This window comes from Phyllostomus hastatus, unplaced genomic scaffold (assembly GCF_019186645.2).
Source record: "Phyllostomus hastatus isolate PE091 unplaced genomic scaffold, TTU_PhHast_1.1 phas_scaffold_93, whole genome shotgun sequence".
In the NCBI taxonomy this organism is placed as follows: Eukaryota; Metazoa; Chordata; class Mammalia; order Chiroptera; family Phyllostomidae; genus Phyllostomus; species Phyllostomus hastatus.
Window position 1 is genome coordinate 20,634,626 of NW_025334042.1, and position 26,516 is coordinate 20,661,141.

Consider the following 26,516-nt stretch of genomic DNA (forward strand, 5'->3'; position numbering starts at 1 on the left):
AAGGCAGTTCCATTTTTAATTTTTTCAGGAACCTCCACACTGTTTTCCATGGTGGCTGCACTGGTCTGCATCCCCACCAACAGTGCACGACGGTTCCTTCCGTCCACATCCTCGCCAGCACTTGTTGTTTGTTGACTTAATTATGACAGTTTTCTGACAGGTGGAAGGTGGTATTTCATTGTGGTTTTGACTTGCATTTCTCTGATGATTAATGACGTCGAGCATTTTTTAATATGTTTATTGGCCACCTGTATGTCCTCTTTGGAGAGGTGTCTATTCAGGTCTTACGCCCACTTTTCAATTGAGTTAAAACAGGCACCTTTTAAACATTTTGTAATCACACAATCATCTCCTCAGGGATTTGACGCATTTTAACATGGACTTTAAAAGTTTCCTTTTTTGCTAATAAGCCTTGAGGGCAAGAGTGGAGAGGTACAGTGTCTTATCATAGAAGGAATGATTGGGGAGAAATATTAACATTATTATATTGCACTTAAGTATACACATACACACCTCTCAGATCACATTTATTAATCCAGGTAATTTTTAGACCATCTCTATGAGTTAAGAAAATGAGACGTATAGAACCAAGACAAGGGAAGTCTCACAGCTGAAGACTAAACTCGCCCTGGCCAGGTAGCTGAGTTGGTTAGAACACTGTCGTGATAAACCAAGGTTGCGGGGTCTATCCCAGTCAGGGCACATACAAGAATCAACCAATGACTACACAAATAACTGGAAAAACAAATCAGTTAATCAATCTCTATCTCTTTCTCCTCCTCTCAAAAATTGATAAATAAAAATATATTTTAAAAAGACTAAACTCAACTTGCTTTTATTCTGGAGGTAAAGAATGTTCCCAAACATAATCCCTCTCAGAAGTAGAAAATCCCCATGGGATTTTATGTTGTTCCAGCTCTAGAGTGAGTAGACATCTCAATTTGGCACGAACTTGGTTTGTAGAACTACTGAAGGGTTTTCTGAAGAACCCTTCTGAGAGAGCTATAGGAAGGCCGGGCCACGCCCATCGCCATAACTTGGTGGCTACAGTCCTGGAGGAGCAGCAATCTTTGGGCTCTCCCGCGGGCACCTAGACCAGATGAGGGACAGGGCAGGGCTGGGGACAGCGAGTGGAAGTGGGTGAGGGGAATGAGGAGAGGTGGCGAGATTGAGTGGGAAGGAAGGGGACAGGAATACAGTGCAGAATCCTTTTCCATCCTTCTCAATCCTCACCCTTAAATAGCGTTTGTAGTACAGGATGGGGTGTTCAAAGATTCACCAAAAAGAGGGGGACTGGAGGCAAGGGAGATAAGTGGTCCAGATGGCTGGGGCTGGGGCCACGGCCACAGGGCCTTCCTTATCTCAGATGCAGGCCTTCCACCCACATACACAATTTTTTTCTTCTGTTTATCTTCCATCTTTCCAAAATACCCCTTTTAACCCCAAATCTCACACCAGCCACTGCCCATTTTTCTATTCTACTTCACAGATAAGTCTCTTGAAAGAGCTGCCTGCTCACACTCTTAACTTCCTCACCTGCTACTTACTCTTCAGCCCCCTGTAACTCAGCTTCTGCCCTGCTTTTCTACTGTATCTGCCCTTTCCAGGTCACGTTAGGCCTCCATGTGGCCAAGTCCAATGGCCTTTGTTTAGTCTTCATCCTTTACATAGTTTCTGCCCAATCCCTCCTACCTGATATAGGCCACTTGCATGGCTTCCCTGATACCACACCCTCCTGGTTTCCCTCCCACCTCTGGCAGCTCCTTCAGCATCTCTGTTGCTGTCTTCTCCTCTATCCACCTTCTACCTATGGAGCTCCTCAGATTCTGTTTCTGAGCGATCTAATCAACTCCCTTGGCTTTCAATACCACCCATGTGCTATTGACCCCCACATTTACAATTTTAGTCCATAACCCTCCTCTAGCCTCTTCACTCAGATGCTTCCTGAATATCGCACTCAAAATCTGACCACAGCCCTCACCCCTCACGAAATCACTTCCTCCTTCATGCAGTCTTCTCTGTCTTAGATGACGTCACTCTCAGTGTTGTATGAAAGGAGAGTTTAGCACTCCTCTTGATAAGGATGGAAGAGGCTCTGGGGCCTAACACCATGCATATGGTCAAGGCATTGTCACCTCCTTGAATGCCATCGCTCTCCACCCATGTGGTCAAATGAGAAACCTAGCAGGCATTTTGACTTTTCCATTTTCCTCACCCCATTCGATACCTACCAAGACCTTTGGATTTGCCTTCAAAATATACAGAAGACATGGTCTTTATCCATCCCTACTACCAGCTCCCTTAACCAAGCCACCATTGCCTCTTGCCTGTAATAGCCTCACTGGTCTCTCTGCTTCTATTTTTAACCCAACCTTAAAACTTAGTCTCTAATCATCAGCCAGAGTGATCTTTTTAAAACACTAAGTGGACTGTGTCCCTCTCCAGTTAAAAACCTCCAAAGGCTACCTTTATCATTGTCAACAAGGCCCTGCAGGATGCACCCCGCTCACCCTTCAGTCTCACCTCACCGTGTTTTGTCTTTACCCAGCATCCTTGAGTCACATGGCCCAGATGTTTCCTAGAACATGTATCACCCTTCCCACCCCAGGGCCTCTCTAGGCTGCTTTTCTGCCTTCCCCCTGCCATCTCCCACTGCCCACGGCACAGCTGGCTCCATCTCATCTCAGACACCAGCCCTTTAGAGAGGACTTCTCCATCCACACTAACCAAGATGGTGCCCCTTAATTCTTTACAGCACCGTGGACAACTATATATTTCTTTTATCAGTTATATTCTCTAATTATTATGCTTATTTTCTTAATTAACTTTTTAATACATCTTATCTGTCTTATGCCACTTGAATAAGCTCTTCCTTATTTTCAAAGCAGGCACTCCATATATCACCTAACGAGTAAATGAATGATTGATTACCTTTAATATAGCCGTCATGAAGACTGAGCAGCCCATCAGCACAAAAATCATAAGGCCTGTCACTCTCTGTTCTCGGATGCCCAAAAACTTGGGCTGTTCTCCAGGAGCGGAGCACTCGGACTCCAGTTTGAGGCTGTTCACATGTGTGATGGACAGGACCGTTGCAGCCACAAACCAGGGCAGGCCCATGATGGAGCAGACGCCCAGCATGATGGCCACCATTAGCAGGTCCAGGTGGTAACCACAGCCTTTCTGTGGGGAAACACGGTGTCTGTCACCATCGGTAAGGCATAGAACAGTGAGCTAAGAGTATTCCAGCCCCCCACCCCTTGTTTGGAGGGAACAGAGAGGAAAAAGGGAAACCTTAGCCTGGCCAAAGCATGCCAACATCCATTCTTTATTCAAGTGCCCCCAGAGCTCACTCTGAGTCTCCCACATTCAAAGATCGATCCATTCTTGGCAGAGTAACCAGCAATCAAGCCACATCTTAACCATTCTAGATGGTAGACACTATAGGGGTTGAAGATAAATGTCCTTACTAGGTTCTTACAACACACTTCTAGATCCTTGCCAAATCTGCATGTTTCCTAAGTAAGGAAAGGACAGGGATGAAGGCATGGAGCCGCTCAATAGTACATGTACTGGAACCTCCCTACCTCTGTAGGACCCGTGGGCTCACAGTTTAGTCTGGAAGCCCCAGCAGTGGACAGCAATGGGAGACTACTGGCCTCTAGGACACAGTGGCCCAAGCCCTGACCTGAACCTCAGGAAGATAAGCCTGACCCAGAGTATGTGACTGTGTAAGGACCACTAGGAACTCTGCCTGCTCCCTTCCCCACAGGTCTGACGGGAGACTAATGGAGCCCAAGCTTTGTTTGTGTCATACCATCGTGTTCTACTGTAGGAACTGGGAAACCGTAGAAACCTCTTTGGGCTCTTTCCATGACTCCTTTTATCCGGGGTCTACAGTTCCTGGTCTAAATGGATTTACCCTAAGCTTTTTACAAATGTAACAGGATGCCATCAGTCTTTCCAGGTCAGAACTTCTTGTTACCTTGAGCTTGTGCTCCTTCCTGTTGATGATGACGGCGGTGATCTGCTGGTCCATGAATATTAGGATAGTGCAGAGCAGCGCCGGGATGACCGCGGCTATCACAGTCCACCAGGGATTGGGGCCAATGGGGCTAATAATCCACCCGCGATCATCCCTTGTTGGCTAAGGGAAAAAGCAAGGTTTCTTTGTGTATTTTAAGCTAACTATAATCATTTGGGCAAAACAGATCAAACTGAATCACAATATCCACAATTCTTTTTATTCCTGAATGAGAATCCTTAAAAAAAAAAGCCATGGAACACAGCAACTCTTTCTTTTCAGTGTGCACGCTGTGTACTTGAAAGACAGACTTCCACGCATTTCCCTCGCCCACCTATCTTCTCCTGCACACGCATGTGCTTCCTCACCTCCAGTTTCACTCCGGGCATTCTGCCTGACTCCATCCAGAGCCAGCCTGTCCAAGTCGGCATCTGGCTCCCCAATCTCACGCTTACTTAAGACCTTAAGAACATCTAACTTTCACTTCGTCGCACTCTTGGATCTTTAATTTTTCCTTTCTACCAAAGCACTCCACTCAATATAATTACTCTATACTGTTTAATATTTCAGAAAACTCCCCTCTGCTCCTCACGCACACTCCAGGAACTAGCCCACCACTGTGCTCTGCTCTGCAGCACTGCAGTGCACAGCAACTTGTTGGGAAACCCACAACCTTGCTCAGAGTCGATGCTCAATTATCAACTTTTTATGAAACATTCATTAATTCTTCACTTCCTCCCCTACTCCCCAAACCCCTATGTACAGAGAAAGCAACTTAATCTCAACATTAGCTCAAGTAAAATGTAATTAACAACAAAATTTATTGTCCAATATAATTTAATAACTTCTAAAGATAAATATAAATAACTTTGACTCTCTTCCTCCATGTAAGGTGTGTCTACAGAGCAAGTAAAGGCAAAGTAGAGGCAGGTGCACGGAATCTCATGGGCTCAGCTTGTATTGATTTAGGGTCCTTCTCCCCTCATCACTGCAACAGAGGCCTGGGCACTTGGGACTTAAGAGAGGAACTTAAGAGTGTGGACCCTGGGGACTTGTTGGATCCAGGACCCTCCCGATGCCCCTGTTAGACCACGCTGTTCCTAAATCTTGTTTGGGCATTCATCACATACCCAGACTCTGCTGGATCCTGAACCTCTGCCTCCCCTTCGAAAGCACCCTGAGGAAGAAAAGTTCACCTTGTTTGGCAAGTAATGATGGAGGATAAAAGGCGAGGAACACATATGGGCCCAGAATTGACCCAAACTCAACAAACCAAGTAAAGACTGTTATGTCCAAAGTACTTGGTTCCATGCTGGTCATGACTCTAGGGTTCAAAGACTCTTCAATAATATCGGCAAGTCCCAAATTATGAACGGGTTGAGTTCTGAAAGTTTATAGACTCTCCTTAATAATAATGTTCTCAGTGGTAAGCAAACTGTCAGGCCAACACAAAACCTTACTAAACCCTGACCTACAGTAAGCCGTTAGTAAGGGCACTGGCCTGCAGGCTGGGGCTCAGTCACTGGAGCCATGTGGAGTAGCAGGGAAGGGCACAGGAAGAAAATTTCTTCTCTGCTCCCTAGAAGCAAGGCCAGCCAGAAAACGTTTTCTATGACGTTCTCCCATTTCCCTTTCTCATCTTTCTCCCCTGTCCCAGACACCTCCTTCCCAGATGTTTCAGAAATTCAATGCCTTCTGTCTTAAGCCTACCCATCAGGGATCCACTTCAAGGACCGCTTAATGCTCTCAAATTCCTTACTTTACACAAAACCCATTCCTCCTGCAGGGCTGCCCTGAGCTGGTATCAGAGAGAGAGCTGAGTGTGCACTCACTCACACAAAGATGGGAATGACACGGTCTTGGAGGCATTACATTTTTAAAGCGGGTGTTTTTTTTTTAATTCATAAGTTTCTAACTGGTGGCATTTCAGCAAATTTACCAAAATAAAATACAAAATTTTCAAGTCTCCTTCAGGTTGAGAGAGAGAAAGGGAAGACAAAGGCCACTTGCAAGTCCCAGCTTGCCTTTACTCCTGTCTTTTCTCCCTTCCCAGCCTCTCCCATCCTCTCATTTTCTGAACACCCCCCTAGTCACTGCGCATAGCCAGCTTTTCTCTCCTCCCCACCCTGTGAGGATCCGTGTAGCTGAGCCCAGCTTTTCCATCTTTTCTGTTTACTCAGTTAGTGCCTCCAAGCAGAATTAGATCGGAAATACCACACAGTGATCATTTATTTTATGTTTTACATAGGTTTTTGGAAAAATATTAGTGATTAGGGAAAGTTATGCAAACAATGAAATAGGGTTGAAGAGATGCTGTGGTTACTCTGGCAGGAGCCCCAGACTCTGGACAAGGCCCCTCAAGAAGCTCACCTCCTCAGCTGGCAAGATCCTTTCAGGCAGGGGCCCAGGTCCAACATCCGGCTTTCTCACCCTTCCCTCAAACAGCTGGTGCTCAGTGAAAGTGCTGATAACCAGACTTGTGCCAGAGACCCACATTTCCACAGTAACTGGTATGCCTTTATGCAAATGTGCATATTCCATTGTTTTAAACCTTAACAATAAAACCAGTTAAGTGGCACTATGATAACAAGTAATACTTTTTGCTTGTTATATGAACTTAGGTTTGCTCCTTGCTGACTTGAACATAGCCAAGCCTGAAGAGTTTGCTTTTCTGAAAAGTAAGTTACGAAGAGTAAGGTCCGGATTTGGAGGACTGCGAAACTTGCGATTTAGGATGTGGAAAGAGGCCTTGGAAATTACCTCAGGACCAGATTCTATGGAATTACATGAGGGTGCCAAGTACCCTGAGATCTGCTTACCTTGAACACGCTGGGAACTTGAAGCTTTGGTGATGGGACTCCAATCAAAAAATCAATAATCACCATTGTGAAGATTGTGAGGAAAACAGCAAAGTCACTCACCATGGAGCGTACCTGGCATGCAAAAGGATTAGAAAAGTGTTTGAGTAGGTTGCATGGAGTAGAAAATAATTTAACACTGTAAAAGTTTTAAAAATCCTCAGAAGAATGCTTTAATTTTATACTTGAATTAATACAAGCGTATTTAAACAAAAGAATATGTTAGCACACCCAAGTTAATACCTCCACCAAAACCCTGCGATGGTTCCTCATTTCACTGATTAAAAAACCCCAAAAGGCTTGCTGGCCTATGAGGCCCACACACACCAGTACCATCGCCTCTCCGACCCCAGCTCCTAATGCTCTCCCACTCACTCACTCTGTCGTTTCCTAAACACACCAGACCCACTCCAACCTTAGGGTCTTTGTACTTGCTCATCCCTCCACCTCAAATATTTTTTCTCCAGCAATCTCCTGGGTAACTCCCTTACCTCCTTCAGCCTCACTCAGATATCTCCTCCATTAAGATCTTCTCTGATGACCCTACTCACAATTGGTCGCCACCCTCCACCCCAGCATTTCCTATACTCCTTTCCTGCACCATTTTTCTCCATAGCACCTATCACCAATTTGTTCCTCAGAGGACTATCCCACTATATACTTTAGTGTAGCTTTAATAAAATACAATGCCTCTCAAATGCTCAGTGCCTGCCTTAACCTGAACTTCCAACAGAGATAGAGCAAACTGCATTTCAGACATGGTTAGCATCAGTAACACCTGAACCTGACTGCTTTCCTTTGAAAGCTGAGCTTCCTAGCTCCCACTCCCTGGTTTTGTCAGTTCTCCTCTGAATGTTACATAAATTCCCTGAACATGTAGCTGTCCCCACCATGCTGCCCATCTGACTGTCCTGGAGCCCAGCGGCTCTTCTCTCCTCTGAACTCCTATGGCGCTTACATCCCAGGCTGGCATCCAACTCCTTCCTACTGTCTCAAGTGGACCTGGTTGTTTCACGTTTCCCCTCCCTATCCAATGGCAGACACCGAGTTGTAAACTTGTTTTGCATCCCCCACAGCACTTAACCCAGACCTGGGCAAGCAATCAGTACACAATTGCCACTTGTTCACTATCTAGCAGACTACAAACAATGACCTGGAGCTTATTTAGTAGGTGCCTCCCTTAACTGCTGCGTAGGCTGAATGAAGTCTAAGAATGTGGTTAGTCATGTGTGTGTGTACAGTGAATATCCAATCAACTGAGCATGCTACCCATTCATATATTCTGCTCTGCAAATGGGCTTGATTGAAAACCATTTCCTCCTGGTTCGAGCTCCTTTTCAAAGCAATGGCCCTTTCAGATACTTCACACTTGGCCTATAATTCTGCCCTACCATAACCGGTTACAACAGCCAGTGCCACCTGCAACAGGGAAAGGTTACGGAGGCTTCAAACAGCATGCAAACCAGGTCAGGAGCATCTTCGCTCCTAGAGTCAATGTGACTGGTGATTTCATAAGCTGTTACAAGCACCATCCCTGGGAGGAGACTTTGGGGTCCCCTACATATCTGAAGTGATCATCCGAATTAACTACATTAAGGAGCCAGCTGTAGCTATTGCATTCTGTAAATAAAACTGAATAGCATTCTAGAAATGAAATTTAATAACTTGTAGAGACTACTACTCCACCTTAAACACACCTAGCCCTTTTAAATTAAAGAGCATTTATGTGTCAACTCCTCATCCCGCACCACACACCCGTGGAAAGGTCTGCTGGACCTCAGCAGAAGAGACGTGACCGTGTGGCTCCTCGGGACATTAGGGCTCTCCACCTGCCACTCTACTCCTCGAGCAGCATGGAGGCTGAGAACAGGCTCTGTTATATTAGAATTCTAACACAAAAGGAATGCATGAGCATGCTACCTACTCTAGTTGGGAAGTAGCGGCTTGTCTTAAATGTCTTTAAGGTGCTCGAGAGGATGAAGGTGGTAAAGAAGAGAATGCAGGACCAGAAGAGCACGTCGGGAGTGTAGGGTCCATGGTGGCTGCACGCGGACCCTGTGAACTCTCCATGCATTTCCTGGCATTCCTGGGGGAACAAACACTCCGGGTTACGAACAGCAGGCAGGAGGGAGTGACTAGCTGCTGCCTTTGAGCCCACCGCTCACTGTCACCACCACCCCCACCCCTAGGCTGCTGGAGAGCACAAGCTGCCAGCAGCATGAGGCTTCACGCAGTTGTGGGGCCCTGGCGTGCACAGTCCCCTTCCAGGTAGGGTAACCACTTAGGTCCCAACTAAGGCACTCTTAAAATGAAACCAGCACCATCTCCAGCAAACACAAGATTCTGGGAGGGCCCTAGCAGTCATTACAGAGGACGTAACTAATTGGAGTGTTCTTCAAGCTCCATAAAACCTGGATCTGCCTCCAGCCCTGCCTGCTTTCATCCCCACATATCCTGAGTGCAGGCTCACTAGGTAGGGTGTCGCTATTGCATGAAGGAGAAAAAAGGGAGATAATCTTTCTCTTTATGTACAAGGGAATTTCGAAAGGGAAAAAAGTCAGTAAGAATGGTTAAAAAGTAAAAATAGAAAAGCTCTATTTCTATAAATGCAGTGCTTGTTAATGGGTTACCCACTTCTACCGAGAAGACCCCTCACTCCTGCAGTCCCAAAGCTTGACTGACGGGCCGCTCGCAGACTTACAGTAACGGTCAGGTTAGCCCAGTGGACTTCTGCTGTCACAATGTTGCGGTCCTTCCAATACTGCAGTGTGTGGTTGTTTGGATTCTCTGGGACAGTGCACCTACAGCTGAGAGGGAAGAAAGTTTCCTGAGGTAAGCAGCCAACTATTCGATTAAATACATTTAGCTATGACTGGGCTAAAGGTTCCACCATCAAAGCCTGCCTTGCTTCTCGTGTACCCACTTCAGATCCCTGAGGTCAGTCCTCTGGGTTGGGGCCCATCTGTGGACCCAACCACACCCTGATTTTTCAGTCAGTCATTGACAAAGATGGACTCAAATCAGGGTGCGGGTCTTGGATTAAATTGTACTGACAGCCAAGCTTAGTATCTGATGCACCCAGAATGAGCCTTAGTGGTTTCTTACTCAGTTTCTATCTCTTAGGCTTGTCTCATGAAACTCAAGCTACATAGGAAGGAAGACAAGATACCCCATTAAGCTCCAAGCAGCTTCCTGTAAACCTGGACATCTTGCTCCTTAGTAAACCCTGCCACATTCTTGCTCTAAAATTCAGAGTCTCCTGGAATTTTTATGTAAGCTCCTCCTGACACTGCGTCATCCCTGACAATCCACTGCCTTGGCCATTCGCTGCCTTCCCAGGCCTCTTCTTCCATCTAAACCAGACCAGACCTGTCCCACTGGCCACCACACTGCCTCCCAGTCCCAGCATGCTTCACACCTGAACAGGCTCCCCATATACTCAGCCAACATAACCATTCCCGCCAAGTTAGTTTCATCTGTGAACTTAATGAGCATACCTTCCAAGGATATAGCATGAACAGAACTAAAATTCAAAAATATCTCAACAGTTCCTAAAATAGGAGGAAATCAACAAAATTAAAAGTAATAAGGAAAGCTATAAAGTCTTACATTGAGGTTAAAAAATCAGTTCTAAACTTGGAAGCAACAGAGACATCCTGCAGCTGGTGGATGGACGTACTGCAGTATCTCTGCTTGACAGACTGTCATTCAGCACTAAGAAGGATAAACCTAAGGGTCCTTCAACGCATGACTGGATAAAGAAGATGTGGTGTGTGTATACAACGGAATATTACTCAGCCATAAGAAAGGATGAAAAACTGTCATTTGTGACCACGTGGATTGATCTTGAGAGAATTATGCTAAGTGACATAAGTCAGACAGGAAGCACCATATGATTTCACTCGTAGGTGGGATACATGACAGAAAGCAACAAATGAACAAACAAACTCACAGGCACAGAGAACAGTATGGGGGTTACCAGGAAAAGACAAGAGTGGGGGTGAATGAAGAGGGTTAAGGGAGTCAAATAAAGGGTGGGGCAAAAGCAGGTTAATAGTTGGTCTTAAGGAAAATAATAATTTAAAAATAACAGCACAAGAATAAACTGTGTTTTGTGTGCTCACAGCTGCAAACCTACTTTAGCTCCACCCTGAATGTGGTGGCGAAAGGAGACTAGGCTCCGGGCGGTGAGCACGCACGCAGCGTGCGGGTGGCCTGTCACAGTGGCCTGAAACACGTGAGTGTGTTGCCTGAAGGAGACTCTGTACATTCAAAATAATGTCCGCAAATTTACATGTCCATACTAGTAGAGGTAGTAAAAACAATCCTAAGTGGTTATATTTGATGAATTCACAACACATTAAAGAAAAAATACACACTGAAAAAAAATAAAAAAAGTGTGTTTTAAGAAGCATTGTACAAAACAAACAAATGAGCAAAATATAACTAAAGACACTGAAACAGAGGACAGGCTGACAGGGACCAGAGGGGAGGGAATTTCAGGGGAAAAGGGGAAGGGTTTGCAGGAACAAGTAGAAAGGACACAGGGACAAAAACAAGGGGGGAGTAGAAACGGGAGGAAGGTGGGGAGGACTGGGGGAATGGGCTGGGATGGGAGGAAAAGCAGAAAACTGTATTTGAACAACAATTAAAATTAAAAAAAGAAGCATTGTAAAAAAAGAGGGAAAAAGAAATATATAATTATTAACAAATATTATCCCAATAAATTAGTTTAAAGAATAATGAATTTTAAAAATATAAATAAATAAAAAGAAATTAACTCTCGAGCCAAAACACATAGAGGACCTGTAAGTGCATATTATTAAATGAATGAAGCCAATCTGAAAGCCAAATATTAAATACTGGTGCTCCAACTATATGGCATAGAAAAGGCACAACTATGGAGTCGGTATAAGATCAGTGCTTGCCAGGGGTTGGGATGGTGGGGCAGGATAAGCAGGCAAAGCACAGAGGATTTTCAGGGCAGTGAAACTACTCTGCAGGATACTATAATGATGCATGTGTCCTTATACATTCATCAAAACCCACAGAATGCACAGCACCAAGAGCAAAACCTAACGTAAACTCTGGACTCTGGGTGACAATGACGTGTCCATGCAGTTCCCTTATTACAACAAGCGCGCCACTCCAGTGTGGGGTGTTGATAGTGGGGAAGCTGTACACATGGGGGGCGGGGGTACATGGGAACTCTGTACTTCCCACTCAACTTTGCTGTGAACCTAAAACTGCTCTAAAAAGAGTATCTATTAAAAAATCAGTTCCAGCCCTGGCTGATGTGGCTCAGTGGATTGAGTGTGGGCTGCGAACCAAAGGGTCGCAGGTTGATTCCCAGTCAGGGCACATGCCTGGGTTGCAGACCAGGTCCCAGTGGGGCGCGTGAGAGGCAACCACACATTGATGTTTCTTTCCCTCTCTTTCTCTTTCCCTTCCCCTCTCTCTAAAAATAAATAAATAAATAAATAAAAGCTTTTAAATAAAAAAATCAGTTCCATACACATTAATATAAAATAATTTTTGTCTTTTATAACATAAAAGACTCAAAGAGTTCTAGCTTCACATCAGCTCCATATGGACTGACAGTGGAATGCAACTAAGAAAAGTATCGTTTGAGCTTTATTACCAAAGTATTAACAGTATTCAGATCAAAAGTCTTCTCCATCCAGGGTTGGATAGTTTTATAGGTCTTCTCCCACTGCACATAAGCCTCATGAGGACAGATCCTTCATCTGTCATGTTCATCACCGTGTTTCCAGGGCCTAAAACAGTGCTGGCACACAGTAGATGCTCAACAAATATTTGCTAAATAAATAAATGAAATAAATAATAGCAAAGGTCAAAGAACGAACCTTTCGCCAATGCCAGCTGGCAATCCGCCAGATTTCAGGGAGCATGTTCTCTAACAGCTGTCATTTTGTAATAACACAATTTTTTAATCCTGATTAATTCTGTATGAATTCTGACTTGGGGGGCCGACGAACAATGATAATCGGGGTCTACAGAGGTGTGTCTGTGGCTGGCTAGCAGACACCTCCACGCGGTGTGCTCTTTCTGCTCAGGTTGTTTCAGGCTGAAACCGGCCACCTCACCACCAGCCCCTCTGCATCAGAGCTGCACAGCGAGATGGGCTGGAACTCGAGGTACTGGGCTAAAGGATGAGGGTCTTTAGTCACAATTTGGAGAGTCCTATTCTGGAGAAGATATGTTGTACAGGACCAGACTCTCTGATGGCTGAAAACACAGACAAATACTGTGGTTTTTTTCCAGTTGATCCAAACTATGTTGAACATGTGAAGAAAACAGTCTCTTTAGTTGAAATAAATAGATTTCTAGATAAATATCTTGGTAAATGGTCCCAGGGTCTCACAAGTCCTTACAAAATGAAGTTCTTCCCAACAACTAAGCTGAATTCCCCCTGCTATATCGGCAGCCTATTTTTGTCTCAATGCCTGGAACCACAAGACATGTTTGGGAAGCATTTCTCAAGTCCCATCTGAGTTTCACTCTCAGTCCATTCACTCTGTCATCAATTTTGACTGTTCTCCTTTGGCAGCCCCCGAAGTCTCCACATCCATATCTGAGCTCTGCTCCCCAGAGGGCCAAGACAGATCCTTATCAGAAGCTGTAAGCACTGCCTGGCACACTATATCAACCATTAAACTCAGGCCATTTGCTCAATATAAACAAACAAACAAACAAACAAACAAAGATCAGCAGAAAGCATACTTACTAATACAGGCTAAGGTGGTCCAGCTGGCTATGCATATGGATGGGGTAGGTCTCTGCCAGGTGAATCAGCTTTTCTATTGCTTCATAGATGAAAATAATGCAAATGAGGGAGGCAAATGCTTCTTCAGTGAAGCGGGTAATGTAGCAGACAAGGGAACTGGCATCGGTTGCCACAAGGACAATGCATAGGAAGGCAGTCCACAGTCCAATGCAAGCACGCAAGGAGAGGTATGAAAGAGCGTAGTCTCTGAAACAAGACCAGGGTTCATCAAAAAACATGGATGGGTGGCAGTAAGAGACAAAGGGTCAAAAATGTGACTTCATGTCTTAATACCTACACCAGTATTACAACCCAGTTCTCCCCAATTCTGACTGCACTCCACTTTGCAATGCTGCCCTGGGACACCTGTGACAAAGATTTGCTCCACGGGTGGCATTTGCTAAACAAGGACACAGAAAGTGGAGAACTGCCCCTCACACATTTCTGCCATTACTGCCCAGCGTGATCAAGATCGCATTCTTGCAGTTAAGAAAAAAGAGCTGGCTGGCCCTTGTTCTTTGTGCTCCTATTTCTACTACAGAATGAAAAAGGTCTATTAAAAAATCAGTTCTGGGAAAAGTAGAGAGATGAGGGCATCGCTGAGCACGCACCACCAGCAACCAAAATATGAAAGGGTAAGTAGGCCAAATTAAAAACTGACTTGAAATGGAAATGGAGGAGTGTGAATTAGTTAAGGTGAGTTTTCTAAAAGATAAAAAGTCAGGATTTCAATCGTGGCTCAGGGACACTAATAAAGCTCTTTAAGACGGGGAGATCTGCTGTTTTAGGTATGGTACCGCCTGGAGGCAGAGCCCCACACCAAACGATGTTCTGTCTTCCGGCTTTTGCCAGCCAGAACAATATTTGCCTGCATACACTCAGCTGGGACCCTGGCATTCAACCCCAATAGCACAACACAGCCAGTCAGAGTTTTCAGAAAAACAGATGTCTTACTTGCAGAATTTGAACAAGATCTTTTCAAACACAAGCACTGGCCCCGTGCTTCCCAGGATGGTGAGAGCCTGTCCCGCAAACAAGGAGTAGGCGATCCCAGTCATGGAGGCGCCGAACAAGGACTCGATCGCACTCTGAGAGGGGAAAAAACATCACTGACCCCACAGCCCATCTGTAATGAGTACTGTGGGCTTATGTACATTCCTGCCTTAGCTCTCACATGCGCCCTGACAAGTTATTTGCTTGTGTTTCATCTCAACAAGAGGGATGTGTACACACTGTCTAATACTCCTGTAAATGGCATCACTTTGATAACTCAGAAGCCCAAATCCATCCACATATGGTTCCTTAATGAAGTCCTGTTCTGCAGTGACTCAAGCCACTATTTAAATATATAGAGAGAAAGCACACTGATACCATTCACACTAAGAGATGTCATACAGAATCACCTTAAATCTTATTTTCAAATGACATTAATATATCATTTCCCATCCTTGTAGCAATGGGCAATTCAACTGGACAATCAGCTGCTGAAATTGAGATTCAAGCAGAAGTGCATCTGCTCTAAAGGAAGAACTGAGTCGCTGTGTGGTACCATAGTAGTCAGAATACCATAGCAATTCAATAGAAAGATCCCAGTCTCCATAGTCCCAGCCCAGGGAACTTCTCCCCCAGAGAACTCGGCTGCCATCCCAATGTTTTAAGTCTTCATTGGGACATTAGGAGTGGTTAAAAGTTCTTACTATGCGTCCTTCTGTGGCTTCTCCAAGTAATCCCCCAAAGGTGATGACAGGTGACATGCAGGCACAGTACAGGAACAGGAAGGAGGCCAAACACTGTAAGCTGAGCGCATCCCGGTAGTCGCTCCAGTACCAGGGGGCCTTCCGCTTGATGTCCAGCACCAAGCCCCCAAATAGCCTGTGAACACATGGCAGACAGGCCTCTGGCACAGTCCCACTTTTGCAGGAGCATAACAACAGCACACATTTAAAAGCAGTCCAAGCCCTGACTGGCGTGGCTCAGTTGGTTGAGCATTGTCCCACAAAGCAAAAAGTCGCCAGTTCAATTCCCAGTCAGGTATATGCCTGGGTTGTGGACTGTGTTCCCAGGTTGGGCTCATGTGAGAGGCAACCAACTAATGTTTCTCATGCATTGATTGCCTCTTGCATGCCCCCTACTGGGTATCTGGCCCACAACCCAGGCATGCGCACTGAATGGGAATCAAATCAGCAACCCTTTGGTTTGCAGGCCAGCACTCAATCTACTGAGCCACACCAGCCAGGGCTAAATAAAATATTTTTTAAAAATAAAAAAATAAAAGCACTTCAAATGTGCTCTGTACTAAGATAATATTTTGGCTTCAACTTGACTCCCAAGTACAAGAGATATGCCTGGGATCAGCAAAGATTCTATTTGCAACCAAGAGCATGAATTTGAATGATTAGCCAAAGCATGAGAATTCATTTAGGTGTGCATATTACCCATTCAATAGAAAGTTCCAAAAACTTAATATGAATTAAGTATTAGCTTCAAACTTCAAGCTCTGAGCTGTTAGGAGGAAAGGTGCAAAACCAATTCAAGGTATTAAAACTGTTAGTTTCATTACATCTTTCTAGAAAATGTGCCTCTTTCACATGCACTTTCCTACTCTGAACAACTATGCACCTTACTCTTGAGAAATGAGCATAATAATTCATTCATGCAGTTGACAAGCAGTGGCAGGTACTTTGTGCCAGGCACTGTGCCAGGTCCTGGAGAAGCAGCAGTGAGCAAGGCACACACAGCCCTTCTCTCTGGGACCAAAGGGCCAGTGCAGGAGACAGGAAGCACAGAATAGGGAGGGGCATTTCAGCAGGGACTCAAAGAGTGGCCCAGGAGTTAGCCTGCTGAGGAAGAGGGGCTAGCATGGAAGAAACCTAGAGGCGAGAGCACACGGCAGGTTCGAGGTGCTGAAAGAGATATGGCTGGACAAGACAGTGTGAGAGACAAAAACCTACAGCCAAGGGTAGAGCAGCTAGAAAAGATGAGGCACAAAAAACCTTGGAAACTGTTTTAAGGAATTAGAACTTTATCCTAATGGCATGTCAAGTCACTGAAGGATAGTACACAGGGGCAACATAATTAAACCTGCATTCTGGAAGGATCACGGTGTGGATGTAAGGAATGGAACATGGGGCGAGGCCAGAGGTGCTGGATGGGGGTGGGGAGAGGTGAACAGATTCAGGGGCTAATCAGGAGTCAGGATGAACAGGACCTGGGGGCAGGACTTGAGGACTCCTCTGTGCTGAGACAGATCAAGTGCAAGGTATCCCACACCCAGGATTAGCAGCGTTCCCACACTGAGTCACTTCTAAGAGGGGAGTAACTGTACCACGGTAAAAGTTGTTAGGTGAATGAAAAAAGAGCCATTCAGCATTCTACAGGACAATGCCTGGTTTCTTCTATAAATCAATGGGATAGACAAAAAGGAGTGAGTGCTGCGAGAGAATGGAAACATAATAACCAAATGCAAACCTTGATTGGATCCTATGTCAAACAAATTAACTCTAAAAAGATGTTACTAAGACAATCACAAAAAGTTGCATATGGACTGATCAATATAAAATTTAAAGAATTACTGTCACCCTGACTGGGTAGCTCAATTGGCTAGAGTATTGTCTTGTACACCAAAAGGTGGCAAGTTCTATTCCCAGTCAGGGCACATGCCTAGGTTGTAAGTTCAATCCCCAGTCAGGGTACATATGGGAGGCAACCAATCGATGTTTCTCACATTGATGTTTCTCGCTCTTTCCCTTTTTCTCTCTCTAAAAAAAATCAATAAACATATCCTCAGGTGAGGAGTTTTAAAAGTATTGAAAAAAAGAATTGTTGTTAATTTTGTTAGATTTAATAATGGCACAATAGTTGTTTTTAAAAGTGTCCTTACCAAACGAAGATACATACTGAAGTAGTTACAAGTAAAATGGCATGCTACTGGTGATTTGGTTTAAAATAATCTAGAAAACATAAAACAAAACAATTAAGTGGTAAAGCGAAGCCAGCAAAATGTTGATAATTGTTGGTGGGCACATGGTGGGGTTCATTATACTATTCTTTCTTCTTTTTTATATGTTTGAAATTTCCTATAATAAAAAGCTTTAAAAAAATCTCTCTCATGAAAGGAGGTTCGGCCAGTCTTTCATTCCTTCCTTCCTTCTCTTTCCTTTCTCTACCCCTCCCTCCCTCCCTCCCTCCCTGCCTGCCTGCCTGCCTGCCTGCCTTCCTCTTTTCAGGAGCCCGGAGGTGTACCACAAGGTCTGGGACCTGTGTGCCAGGACAGAAGGCACAGCAAGCCTTCTCCATCCTCTCTCCTCTGGTGAGGTGCAGTGAGTGTGTGGTGGACATGGGGCAGACACTGTATGATGATACCCGCTTGCTATTTTCCTCTGGCTTGGGTGGGCAGAGTTGTGATCCACCCTTTCTCAACTTACAGCAGTAACATCCCAGTCCGGACTGGGCTTAGGGGAGAGAAGCAGAGCCAGCCTGGTGACCTGCTTCGGTGTCAGCCTGCCTGGCACACCTGGCTAAGGAAGGAGCTGTCTACAGAGTTTAACCTAGAGCACAAGAAAGAGATCCACCTCAGGGTTTGGGACCAAGGTTTCAGTTTGTAATAAAATATTTTTTCTTGCTTTCTTCTATGGGTAAATAGCCCCTTAAGAAACTTACAGGCAGCAGCAATTAGTCTGGGGCAAGACTCTAGTGTTTCTGGGTCCTTAGCCAACACAGCATCTTAGTACCACGTGAATATCACCTCTCAATCACCAGCGACCTTCCTCTGAAGGGTATGTATTATTCTGAGAGAAGAACCTCCTCCTGCAGTAATGAGCCTCACCCCACTGAGGCAGCCTGAGGCGCTGATGTGATTGGTAGGCCCCTGGACGCAGGAGCGGCCCTTAGGGAGGAGTGTCTGTGAGTAACAGACAGAAGATTTATGTGAAATGGATTTATGAGAAGCCGTAGAAAGGGAGGACATCCGTCTGCCTATCAGTAATTAAAATGGGAGAGAAAAGATCTGAGGCTTTTATTGATGGCATAACTACAAATTAATAAAATAATTTGTGAACACTGTTTATGGAGTCAACCACATACCTCACTCACTCATTAATAAAATCAGACCATAATCACACATCTACCACAGATATTAATCAGACATGGATGCTTCCCCCTGCCCAGATTTTAGACTTCTCTTACCTTTCAACACGGCCCTTAATGTTCAAATTGACAGGGGCAGGGGGCAGGCTTACATAAATATGAATTTAAGCTCAATGTAAGAAAGGACGTACCTGTGTAGGGGGTCACTAGGCTCTGAAGCACTGACTTTAAGGAGCCCTTCTCTGGGGCAAGCGGGGGAATGGGGGGCTTTAGGGACAGGACAGCCATCCATTTGTCTGGTGTGCTTTGGAAGAAACCTGTATGAAGTGCGGGGGTAGTGGGGATCATCGAGATAGTAGGTCCTGATTCTTTTTTTATTAACCCTTCCCAAAAGTGGCATCCACAATTAAGTACATAAATCCACCTTGGAAACCCCCTTTCCGGAGTCTCTTCTCTGCTGTGAAGTATCTGGCCTAGGAGCAGTCTAATCAGACTTTCCTTCTGTTCTGTGCAAAAATGCACAGGTGTCACTGCCTCCGTCAACATCAGGGAGCTCTAAGGTGCTGCCTGAGCCCTGGCTCAGGGATCAGATAACACAAAGCTCGGAGTCCTGTGCTCACCTCGGTCTCCTTTCTCTCTGTCTTAGAGTCTGGCTGCACTCCCACACCTTCAAACACTCCTCCATCCAACAAGGGTGCCATCCCCTAAGTCTCCAAGTTTTGCCCCAGGTGCTGCATCACCTCAAAGAAACATAACTAATGGTGTGAGGAATTACAAAACCCAGGCCAAGGCAGGTTTAGTCTGTTCAACCCAGGAGGGTCCGGGAAGCTCCAGGATGTCCATGTTCAGAGGAAGGCTCACACTCACCCCCTACGTAAATTAAAATTATGGGGCCAGAGCTGGCATGGAACTATAGTCCCTGATACAGGCATTAAGTCACCTGGCTGAAAAGGTTACACGGGAGGAAGGCCAAGTGTCTTGAAGTCTTTTACAAAGGGCCCTGAGGAAAACTGCAGGAGCTCAGGAAGAGAAAGCATCTCCCACACCAGGCAAAACTAGCTCTGAGCCCAGATGACCCTTCCTCTTTCAGCTCTGCCAATTCCAGAAGTTACAGCATGGTGTGGGAGAATTCCCCAAACCCCATTTGATTTTGTGATTAAAGTAATTTGGGGTTGGTGTGTAAACATGTGATGGTCCTAGCTATATGGGATTTTCTTTTGGGATGTCAGGTGCCATTTCTGAGATTCTGTAACTACTGAAATCCAATCTAATAGTCTCCTAAACCCCCATATGAAATCGATTATAAGTGACCTCCCCCTCAAAAGGCCTGGGCCTAGTTCACTCCCCTCGCTCTGACACTAACAGAAACCTGAAGTCTCCCCACTGCATGGGTGATCTGTTTGGAGGAAACCTTGATGCCCGTATTTCTTATACTTTCAAATTCTAAGTGCTGGGGTGTCAACACCCTTTATATTCAAAAGATACATCATAACTCTGAAACACTATCAAATCCATACCCCAAGGCCCTTCCCCTTAAATACCACCACCTAAAAACAAACAAACAAAGAAAAATCAACACCAGCCCCTCTAGGACAGTCTCACAATCCCGAAACCTACTCTAAGGACAGATGCTTCCCTTGAACCAGCTCTCAATACCAGACCTCCCCACCAAATTTGGACTTCTGCCCACTTAAAAAAGAATGTTAAACCTACTCTTAAAGGTTGCTCCCTCTTTTCAGTGACCCCTTCCACCAAAGGGCTCCTCCTTGCCCCAGTGATCCCTCCCCAGAACCTGCTTACCCTTCTCCATCCTCAATACATTCTTCCAGCCAGGAGACAGCTCCCCTGTTGGGACACGGCAGTGAAGTGTCATTCTCTCCTGCTCCTCATTCTCCCTCACCTCCTCTCCCTGAATTTCCAATAATGGGAAAGTAAATGGCTCTTCACAATTCAAAAGAAAAATATCTTGGGCAAGGAAGAATAAAATAAAGTGAAAGCAAGAGAGTAGAAAATGTTAAAAGCTTCTTTCCACGTCTGAGTCTTGCCCTGAGAATCTCTGCCCGGCAGCAGGTCATTCCGAAACAAGCACAGCTCACAGAGCCAGGACCACAGTCTCCACCTTCTTCTGAGATCAACCCAAAATATCATCCGCTTTACCACCTTCCCACCTGGCAAACAAAACCGCCTAGTCTGGGAACCTGCTTCCTGCACCTACCACACACAGTGAACCTCCTTCTCGGACATCACCTCTCAAAATCTTGGTCTAGAAGAGTAGATTACCCATTCTGAGACACATACCTAAAATGGTACCTATTTTCCTACCCTAAGGGAGTTTCTTAAAATAACCACTCAATATTTATCCATACTTAATCCATTCATGTCACTGAGCAGGCATTCTTCTAAAAGCATACATTCATTCGTTCGTTATTGAGTACCTACTCTGTGCAGGGCACTATGCTGGGTGCTAGTAATATAATGGGGTCCCTGCCGTTACGTAGCAAACATTCTAGAAGGAAAGACAATGAACCAAGCAATAATAAAGTATAATAAGAGCTGTCACAGGGGGTTGAGAGTTGGGTGGCAGGTGGGCAGGGGACAGAGCTCAAAGTTGTGACACCATATAGCAGGAACGCCTAACCTCACCAACAGAGAGTCCCAGAAGGCTTTCCAAAAGAAGTGACACCTAAGCTGAGACAAAGGATAAGCAGCAGTTAGCCAGGAGAGGAGGAAGGGGATGTGTGTTCAAATCAGAGGGTACGATGTGTGGGAAGAACTGGAGGTGAGACAGAGCTTGGTACTGAATGAATACACTATTTGATACGTTTATAATACTTATAGCCAATGGTTCCATTTGAAGAGTCATTCCCAGCCATTTAAGCTGCTACAGAGGAGGCTGAAAGCAAAGAGGATGACTCATTCCTTTACACAACTGGTGCCCAGCAAGCAGCTGGGAAATGTCCCGGAACTCACCGCCCGGTGCGCTGAAGTTCCGGCCCGCTGTGGCCCCCGTGTGGTTCTGGTTCTATGTGGCACACGTTTCCATTTGGAACTCCAGGCATTTTCCTTTTCTCCTTTTAACAGAGATGACCACAAAATCAATGAAGTCAAGCCATCTATTCTGTACTTTCTACTAACAATGGGAAGTGGTAAAATAACCCAAAAGCAGCCAAAAAATACCCAAGTGTTTGTAGCATGCATTCATTGATTTGAAGCAGTTTATTGACTTTTCTGAGAAAAAACAAAAAACATAATTTTTCCTCCTCTCCACTAGGACCTGACTTCTGGGCAGATTTAGCCTTGCCCAGAAGCAGAAAAATGGAGGCTTTGAAACCAGATATAACCTAAGCTCCAGTTTCAAATCTGCCTCTATATAATCTTATTTTACCTTAAAACCTTGTAGATAGTTTTATTCCTCATTGGTAAACTAAGGATAACAACACCTTTGTGGGGATGTTGCTGAGAAGATTGAATTAGCATATGTAAGGCACCTGGTTCCCTGCCTAGTGCACAGTAGGAGTATCCTTCCCATCTTTAACCGGTCAAAAAAGTGCAGGGAACTCTAATTGCTCTCTCTATACAACTCCCTCTTTTCATTTAAAACAGTGTCATTCATAACATGCTCCCAAGAAATGTCCTTCACTCTCCCAAGAAATGTCCTTCACTCTCCTCTCTGCCAGTCCACATCAGTTCTTCAAAAGTTGGCTTCAGATTCATCCTGACTGGCCCTGCCACACCAGAGCTGATCTGTGTTATTGCACATTCATTTCTTATTCTGACATTCTGGGTGCCCCCAAACAGGGTCATGTGCCAATTTATTTAGCATATATCCAACACAGTCCTTGTTTGTCCATGGTTAGGCATTCTGTAAGTGACACGAAGCCACCACTGGCTAATGTGCATACATTACCTGGGAAGGGACATTTTTGGGTGGCTCAATTCTAATGGAGGGGTCCCACTCCCCTGGAGGAAGCACCGTCACCTGGTCCAAGAACTCATCAATCCCCGCCAGGAGATCATCTCGCTCCTTTGCCTTATATGCCACATCGTGGAAAATCTACAGAGAAGAAAAAACCCTCAGGAAAGTTGAAAATGATGTTACCTAAAACAATCACCAGTGGATATGGGGAAGAATGAATGCAGCCTCTTGATTTTTATTTCTGTCATGGGGATCTGAAATGTAGAAAACTTTAGCATTTAGAGAAGTGCAAGGATAAAATGATTTTTAAAAATGAACCTAAAAATAAGTCAAAAAGAACTAAACATATGTCTCTTAGTATAAGAAGAGACAGGACATTTGTATAATTTTTACATTGGATAAGGCACTCTATAATTCTACAGTTGCATAATTGTTATTTCCTCAAAAAATGGAATAAAAGATGCATGGGAAATTTTTCCTGATCATAATGGTTGGAAAAACTGGGTGGAATGACTAATGAAGGTCTTCGGTGAAATAAGTCTCCTAATCAAAGAGAGCTGATAAAACACAGCCCCGTCTCCTCTGCCTGCTAAGACACATGCCTTGACATTCCTGCTTTGCAACTCACATGAGCAGGAAAGTCCTCACCAAGGCATGCCATGGGGTTCAGCCCTGTGGCCGCCAAAGTGGCTGGCTGCCTTGGTGCATTCACATTACAGTGCTGAGCATAAACCCCTGACTCTTAAACAAACTGCTCTCACTTATATGGAACAGGACTGAGGTTTCTTTACGTAAACTGGCTGGATGCATTTAATTAACAGTCCTCTCCAGAAAGTTAAGTCAGCCTTAATATCTTTCTCTCTTAGTATCCTATGTGGGAATAATAATTTTCCAAGAAAAAGATTTCTCTGCATCTTTGATTATTTGATAAGCAAGAAGCAATCAGAGAAGTGACCTGAATTGCTTCCCAGCAGACACTTCAACTGTAATAATTTTATACCCAACAATGAGCACAGTGCCTGGCACAGAGTAAACAGTAATTATTTATGAGAAGAATGAAGGAAAAACAGAAGTGGCACATACCTCATCTGTCATGATAGTGGCCATGGACCTGCCAATCTCATGGTACTGCTGACCTTTCCCTACTGGACCCAGTAGGATAAACAAAAATCTGGCAACACACACAAAGGAGGAAATTATGTAAGTAAAATAAAGAAGTGACATCTTACTCCTCTCTAAAGAGCAGCAGAACATTTCTCTCTCCTGTTGAACAGGAATCATCATGGTACACTCAATAAAAGGAAGCAGACTAATGGTGGAGCAAAATGAGCTGCCTTGATCTAACAGCTCCCCGGTGGGCGTTGGAAGCTATCTGTATGACTCCATGCAATAATGTGGTGGTAATTCTTGGGATTTCCATAAACACCATTTCTTGCTAAAGAAAAGACACTTTTTCAAAAACATCGCATTGTAATGCAAATTCAACATTATCAGAATCTCATTCATTGTTCTAATAAGAAAATGATGAAGAGATTTTCCTGGACTTCTGGCCAAGATGGAGGCATAGGTTTGCCTCCTCACTTTGCCTCCTCGCACAACCAAAAGAAGGACAACAACAAATATGAAAACAGAAAACAACCAGAACTGCCAGAAAATTTAACTGTATGGAAGTCCAACAGTCAAGGAGTTAAAGAAAAAACGTTCATTCAGACTGGTAGGAGGGGTGGAGAGGACATGCAGCAAGGCTGCAGTTGGCAGACTGGGGGATCCCACATTTGCATGCAGATAAACTGGGAGGAACAACTGGGGAGCGAGACAGACCACAAAACCCAGGGTACCAGGGTGAGGAAATAAAGCCTCAAAATCTCTGACCGAAAAAACCTGTGGAGATTGTGGCAGTGGGAGAAACTGCCAGCCTCACAGAAGAGTTCATTGGAGAGACCCACAGGGTCCTAGAATGTACACAAACCCACCCACCTGGGAATCAGCACCAGAAGGACCCAATTTGCTTGTGGGAAACATAAGAAGTGAATGAAAGCCCACCAAGCAAGAGGCATTGTTCCCTTTCGACTCCTCTCCCACATACAATGCCACAATGCAACAACGTGGGTTGCCCCACCCTGGGGAATACCTAAGGCTCCACCTCTTACAACATAATAGGTACACCAAGATAAAAAACAATGGCTCAAATGAAAGAACAGATCAAAACTCCAAAAATAGAACTAAGCAACGAAGAGACAGTCAACCTATTAGATGCAGAGTTCAAAACACTGGTAATCAGTCCTGGCTGGTGTAGCTAAATGGATTGAGTGTGAGCTGCAAACCAAAGGGTCACTGGTTCGATACCAGGTCAGGGCACATGCCTGGGTTGTGGGCCAGGTCCCCAATGGGGGCCATGTGAGAGGCACCCACACATTGATGTTTCTCTCCCTCTGCTTCTCCCTCCCTTCCTTCTCTTTAAAAATAAATAAATAAAATCTTTAAAAAAACAACAACACTGGTAATCAGGATGCTTACAGAAATGGTTGAGTATGGTCGCAAATTAGATGAAAAAATGAAGGCTATGCTAAGTGAAATAAAGGAAAATGTACAGGGAACCAACAGTGACGGGAAGGAAACCAGGACTCAAATCAATGATTTGGAGCAGAAGGAAGAAAGACATATTCAACTAGAACAGAATGAAGAAACAAGAATTCAAAAAAATGAGGAGAGGCTTAGGAATCTCTGGGACAGCTTTAAACGTTCTAACATCCAAATCATAGGGGTGCCAGAAGGAGAAGAGGAAGAGCAAGAAACTGAAAACGTATTTGAACAAATAATGGAGAACTTCCCCAATCTGGCAAAGGAAATGGACTTCCAGGAAGTCCAGGAAGCTCAGAGAGTCCCAAAGAAGTTGGATCCAAGGAGGAACACACCAAGGCACATCATAATTACATTAACCAAGGTTAAAGAGAAGGAGAAAATCTTAAAAGCAGCAAGAGAAAAGGAGAGAGTTACCTACAAAGTAGTTCCCGTCAGACTTCCAGCTGATTTCTCAAAAGAAACCTTGCAGGCAAGAAGGGGCTGGAAAGAAGTATTCCAAGTCATGAAAGACAAGGACCTACATCCAAGATTGCTCTATCCAGCAAAGCTATCATTTAGAACAGGAGGGCAGATAAAGTGCTTCCCAGATAAGGTCAAGTTAAAGGGGTTTATCGCTCCTAAGACCTTATTATATGAAAGGTTTAAGGGACTTATCTAAGAAAAAGAAGATGATCAAAAATATGAGCAGTAAACTGACAACAAACTCACAACTATCAACAACTGAATCTAGAAAACAAAAAATAAAGCAAACAACTAGAACAGGAACAGAATCACAGAAATGGAGATCAGATGGAAGGTTATCAGCAGGGAGGGGGTGGGGAGAGAGGGGGAAAAGGTACAGGGAGTAAGAAGCATAAATGGTAGATACAAAAAAAGACGGGGGGAGGTTAAGAAAAACATAGGAAATGGAGAAGCCAAAGAACTTATATGTATGACCCAAGGACATGAACTAAGGGGGCGGGGGGGAATGACAATGGGAGGCGGGTGTGGGGTGGAAGGGAATAAAGGGGAGAAAAAATGGGACAACTGTAATAGCATAATCAATAAAATATATTTTAAAAAAAGAAAATGATGGAGAGGAGAAAAGAATAAGGAAGTTGAAATTATCAAGCCCTGGAGAGGAGTCTAAATTGTATTCTGGACATCTGAATACTGCATAATTAATGGGGCTCTGAGTCACCTGAATCACTGCCTTCAGAGTGCATGAATAGCCCTTTGAACAAATGTGGACATATCTGCCAGCCAAATAAATCCAAGCCAGAA

At 44.6% G+C, this 26,516-nt stretch overlaps 1 protein-coding gene and 1 non-coding gene across 3 annotated transcripts in view; one reads left to right on the top strand and one right to left on the bottom strand.

The window, feature by feature from the left end:
* Window positions 1-26,516, bottom strand: part of SLC4A8 (solute carrier family 4 member 8) — a 79,839-nt gene that overhangs the window by 20,939 nt on the left and 32,384 nt on the right. For both annotated transcript variants that reach the window (XM_045829126.1, XM_045829127.1), the window contains 11 exons: window positions 23,754-23,841; window positions 22,662-22,808; window positions 21,725-21,825; window positions 15,367-15,541; window positions 14,624-14,757; window positions 13,631-13,876; window positions 9,584-9,689; window positions 8,807-8,968; window positions 6,844-6,957; window positions 3,986-4,147; window positions 2,932-3,183 (listed from right to left, as the gene is read on the bottom strand). In XM_045829126.1, the coding sequence (XP_045685082.1) occupies window positions 2,932-3,183; window positions 3,986-4,147; window positions 6,844-6,957; window positions 8,807-8,968; window positions 9,584-9,689; window positions 13,631-13,876; window positions 14,624-14,757; window positions 15,367-15,541; window positions 21,725-21,825; window positions 22,662-22,808; window positions 23,754-23,841 (1,687 nt within the window). The remainder of the gene's footprint in view (window positions 1-2,931; window positions 3,184-3,985; window positions 4,148-6,843; window positions 6,958-8,806; window positions 8,969-9,583; window positions 9,690-13,630; window positions 13,877-14,623; window positions 14,758-15,366; window positions 15,542-21,724; window positions 21,826-22,661; window positions 22,809-23,753; window positions 23,842-26,516) is intronic.
* Window positions 2,043-2,168, top strand: LOC123813155. The gene has a single exon (XR_006784665.1). It is a non-coding gene; the product is annotated as a U6atac minor spliceosomal RNA (small nuclear RNA).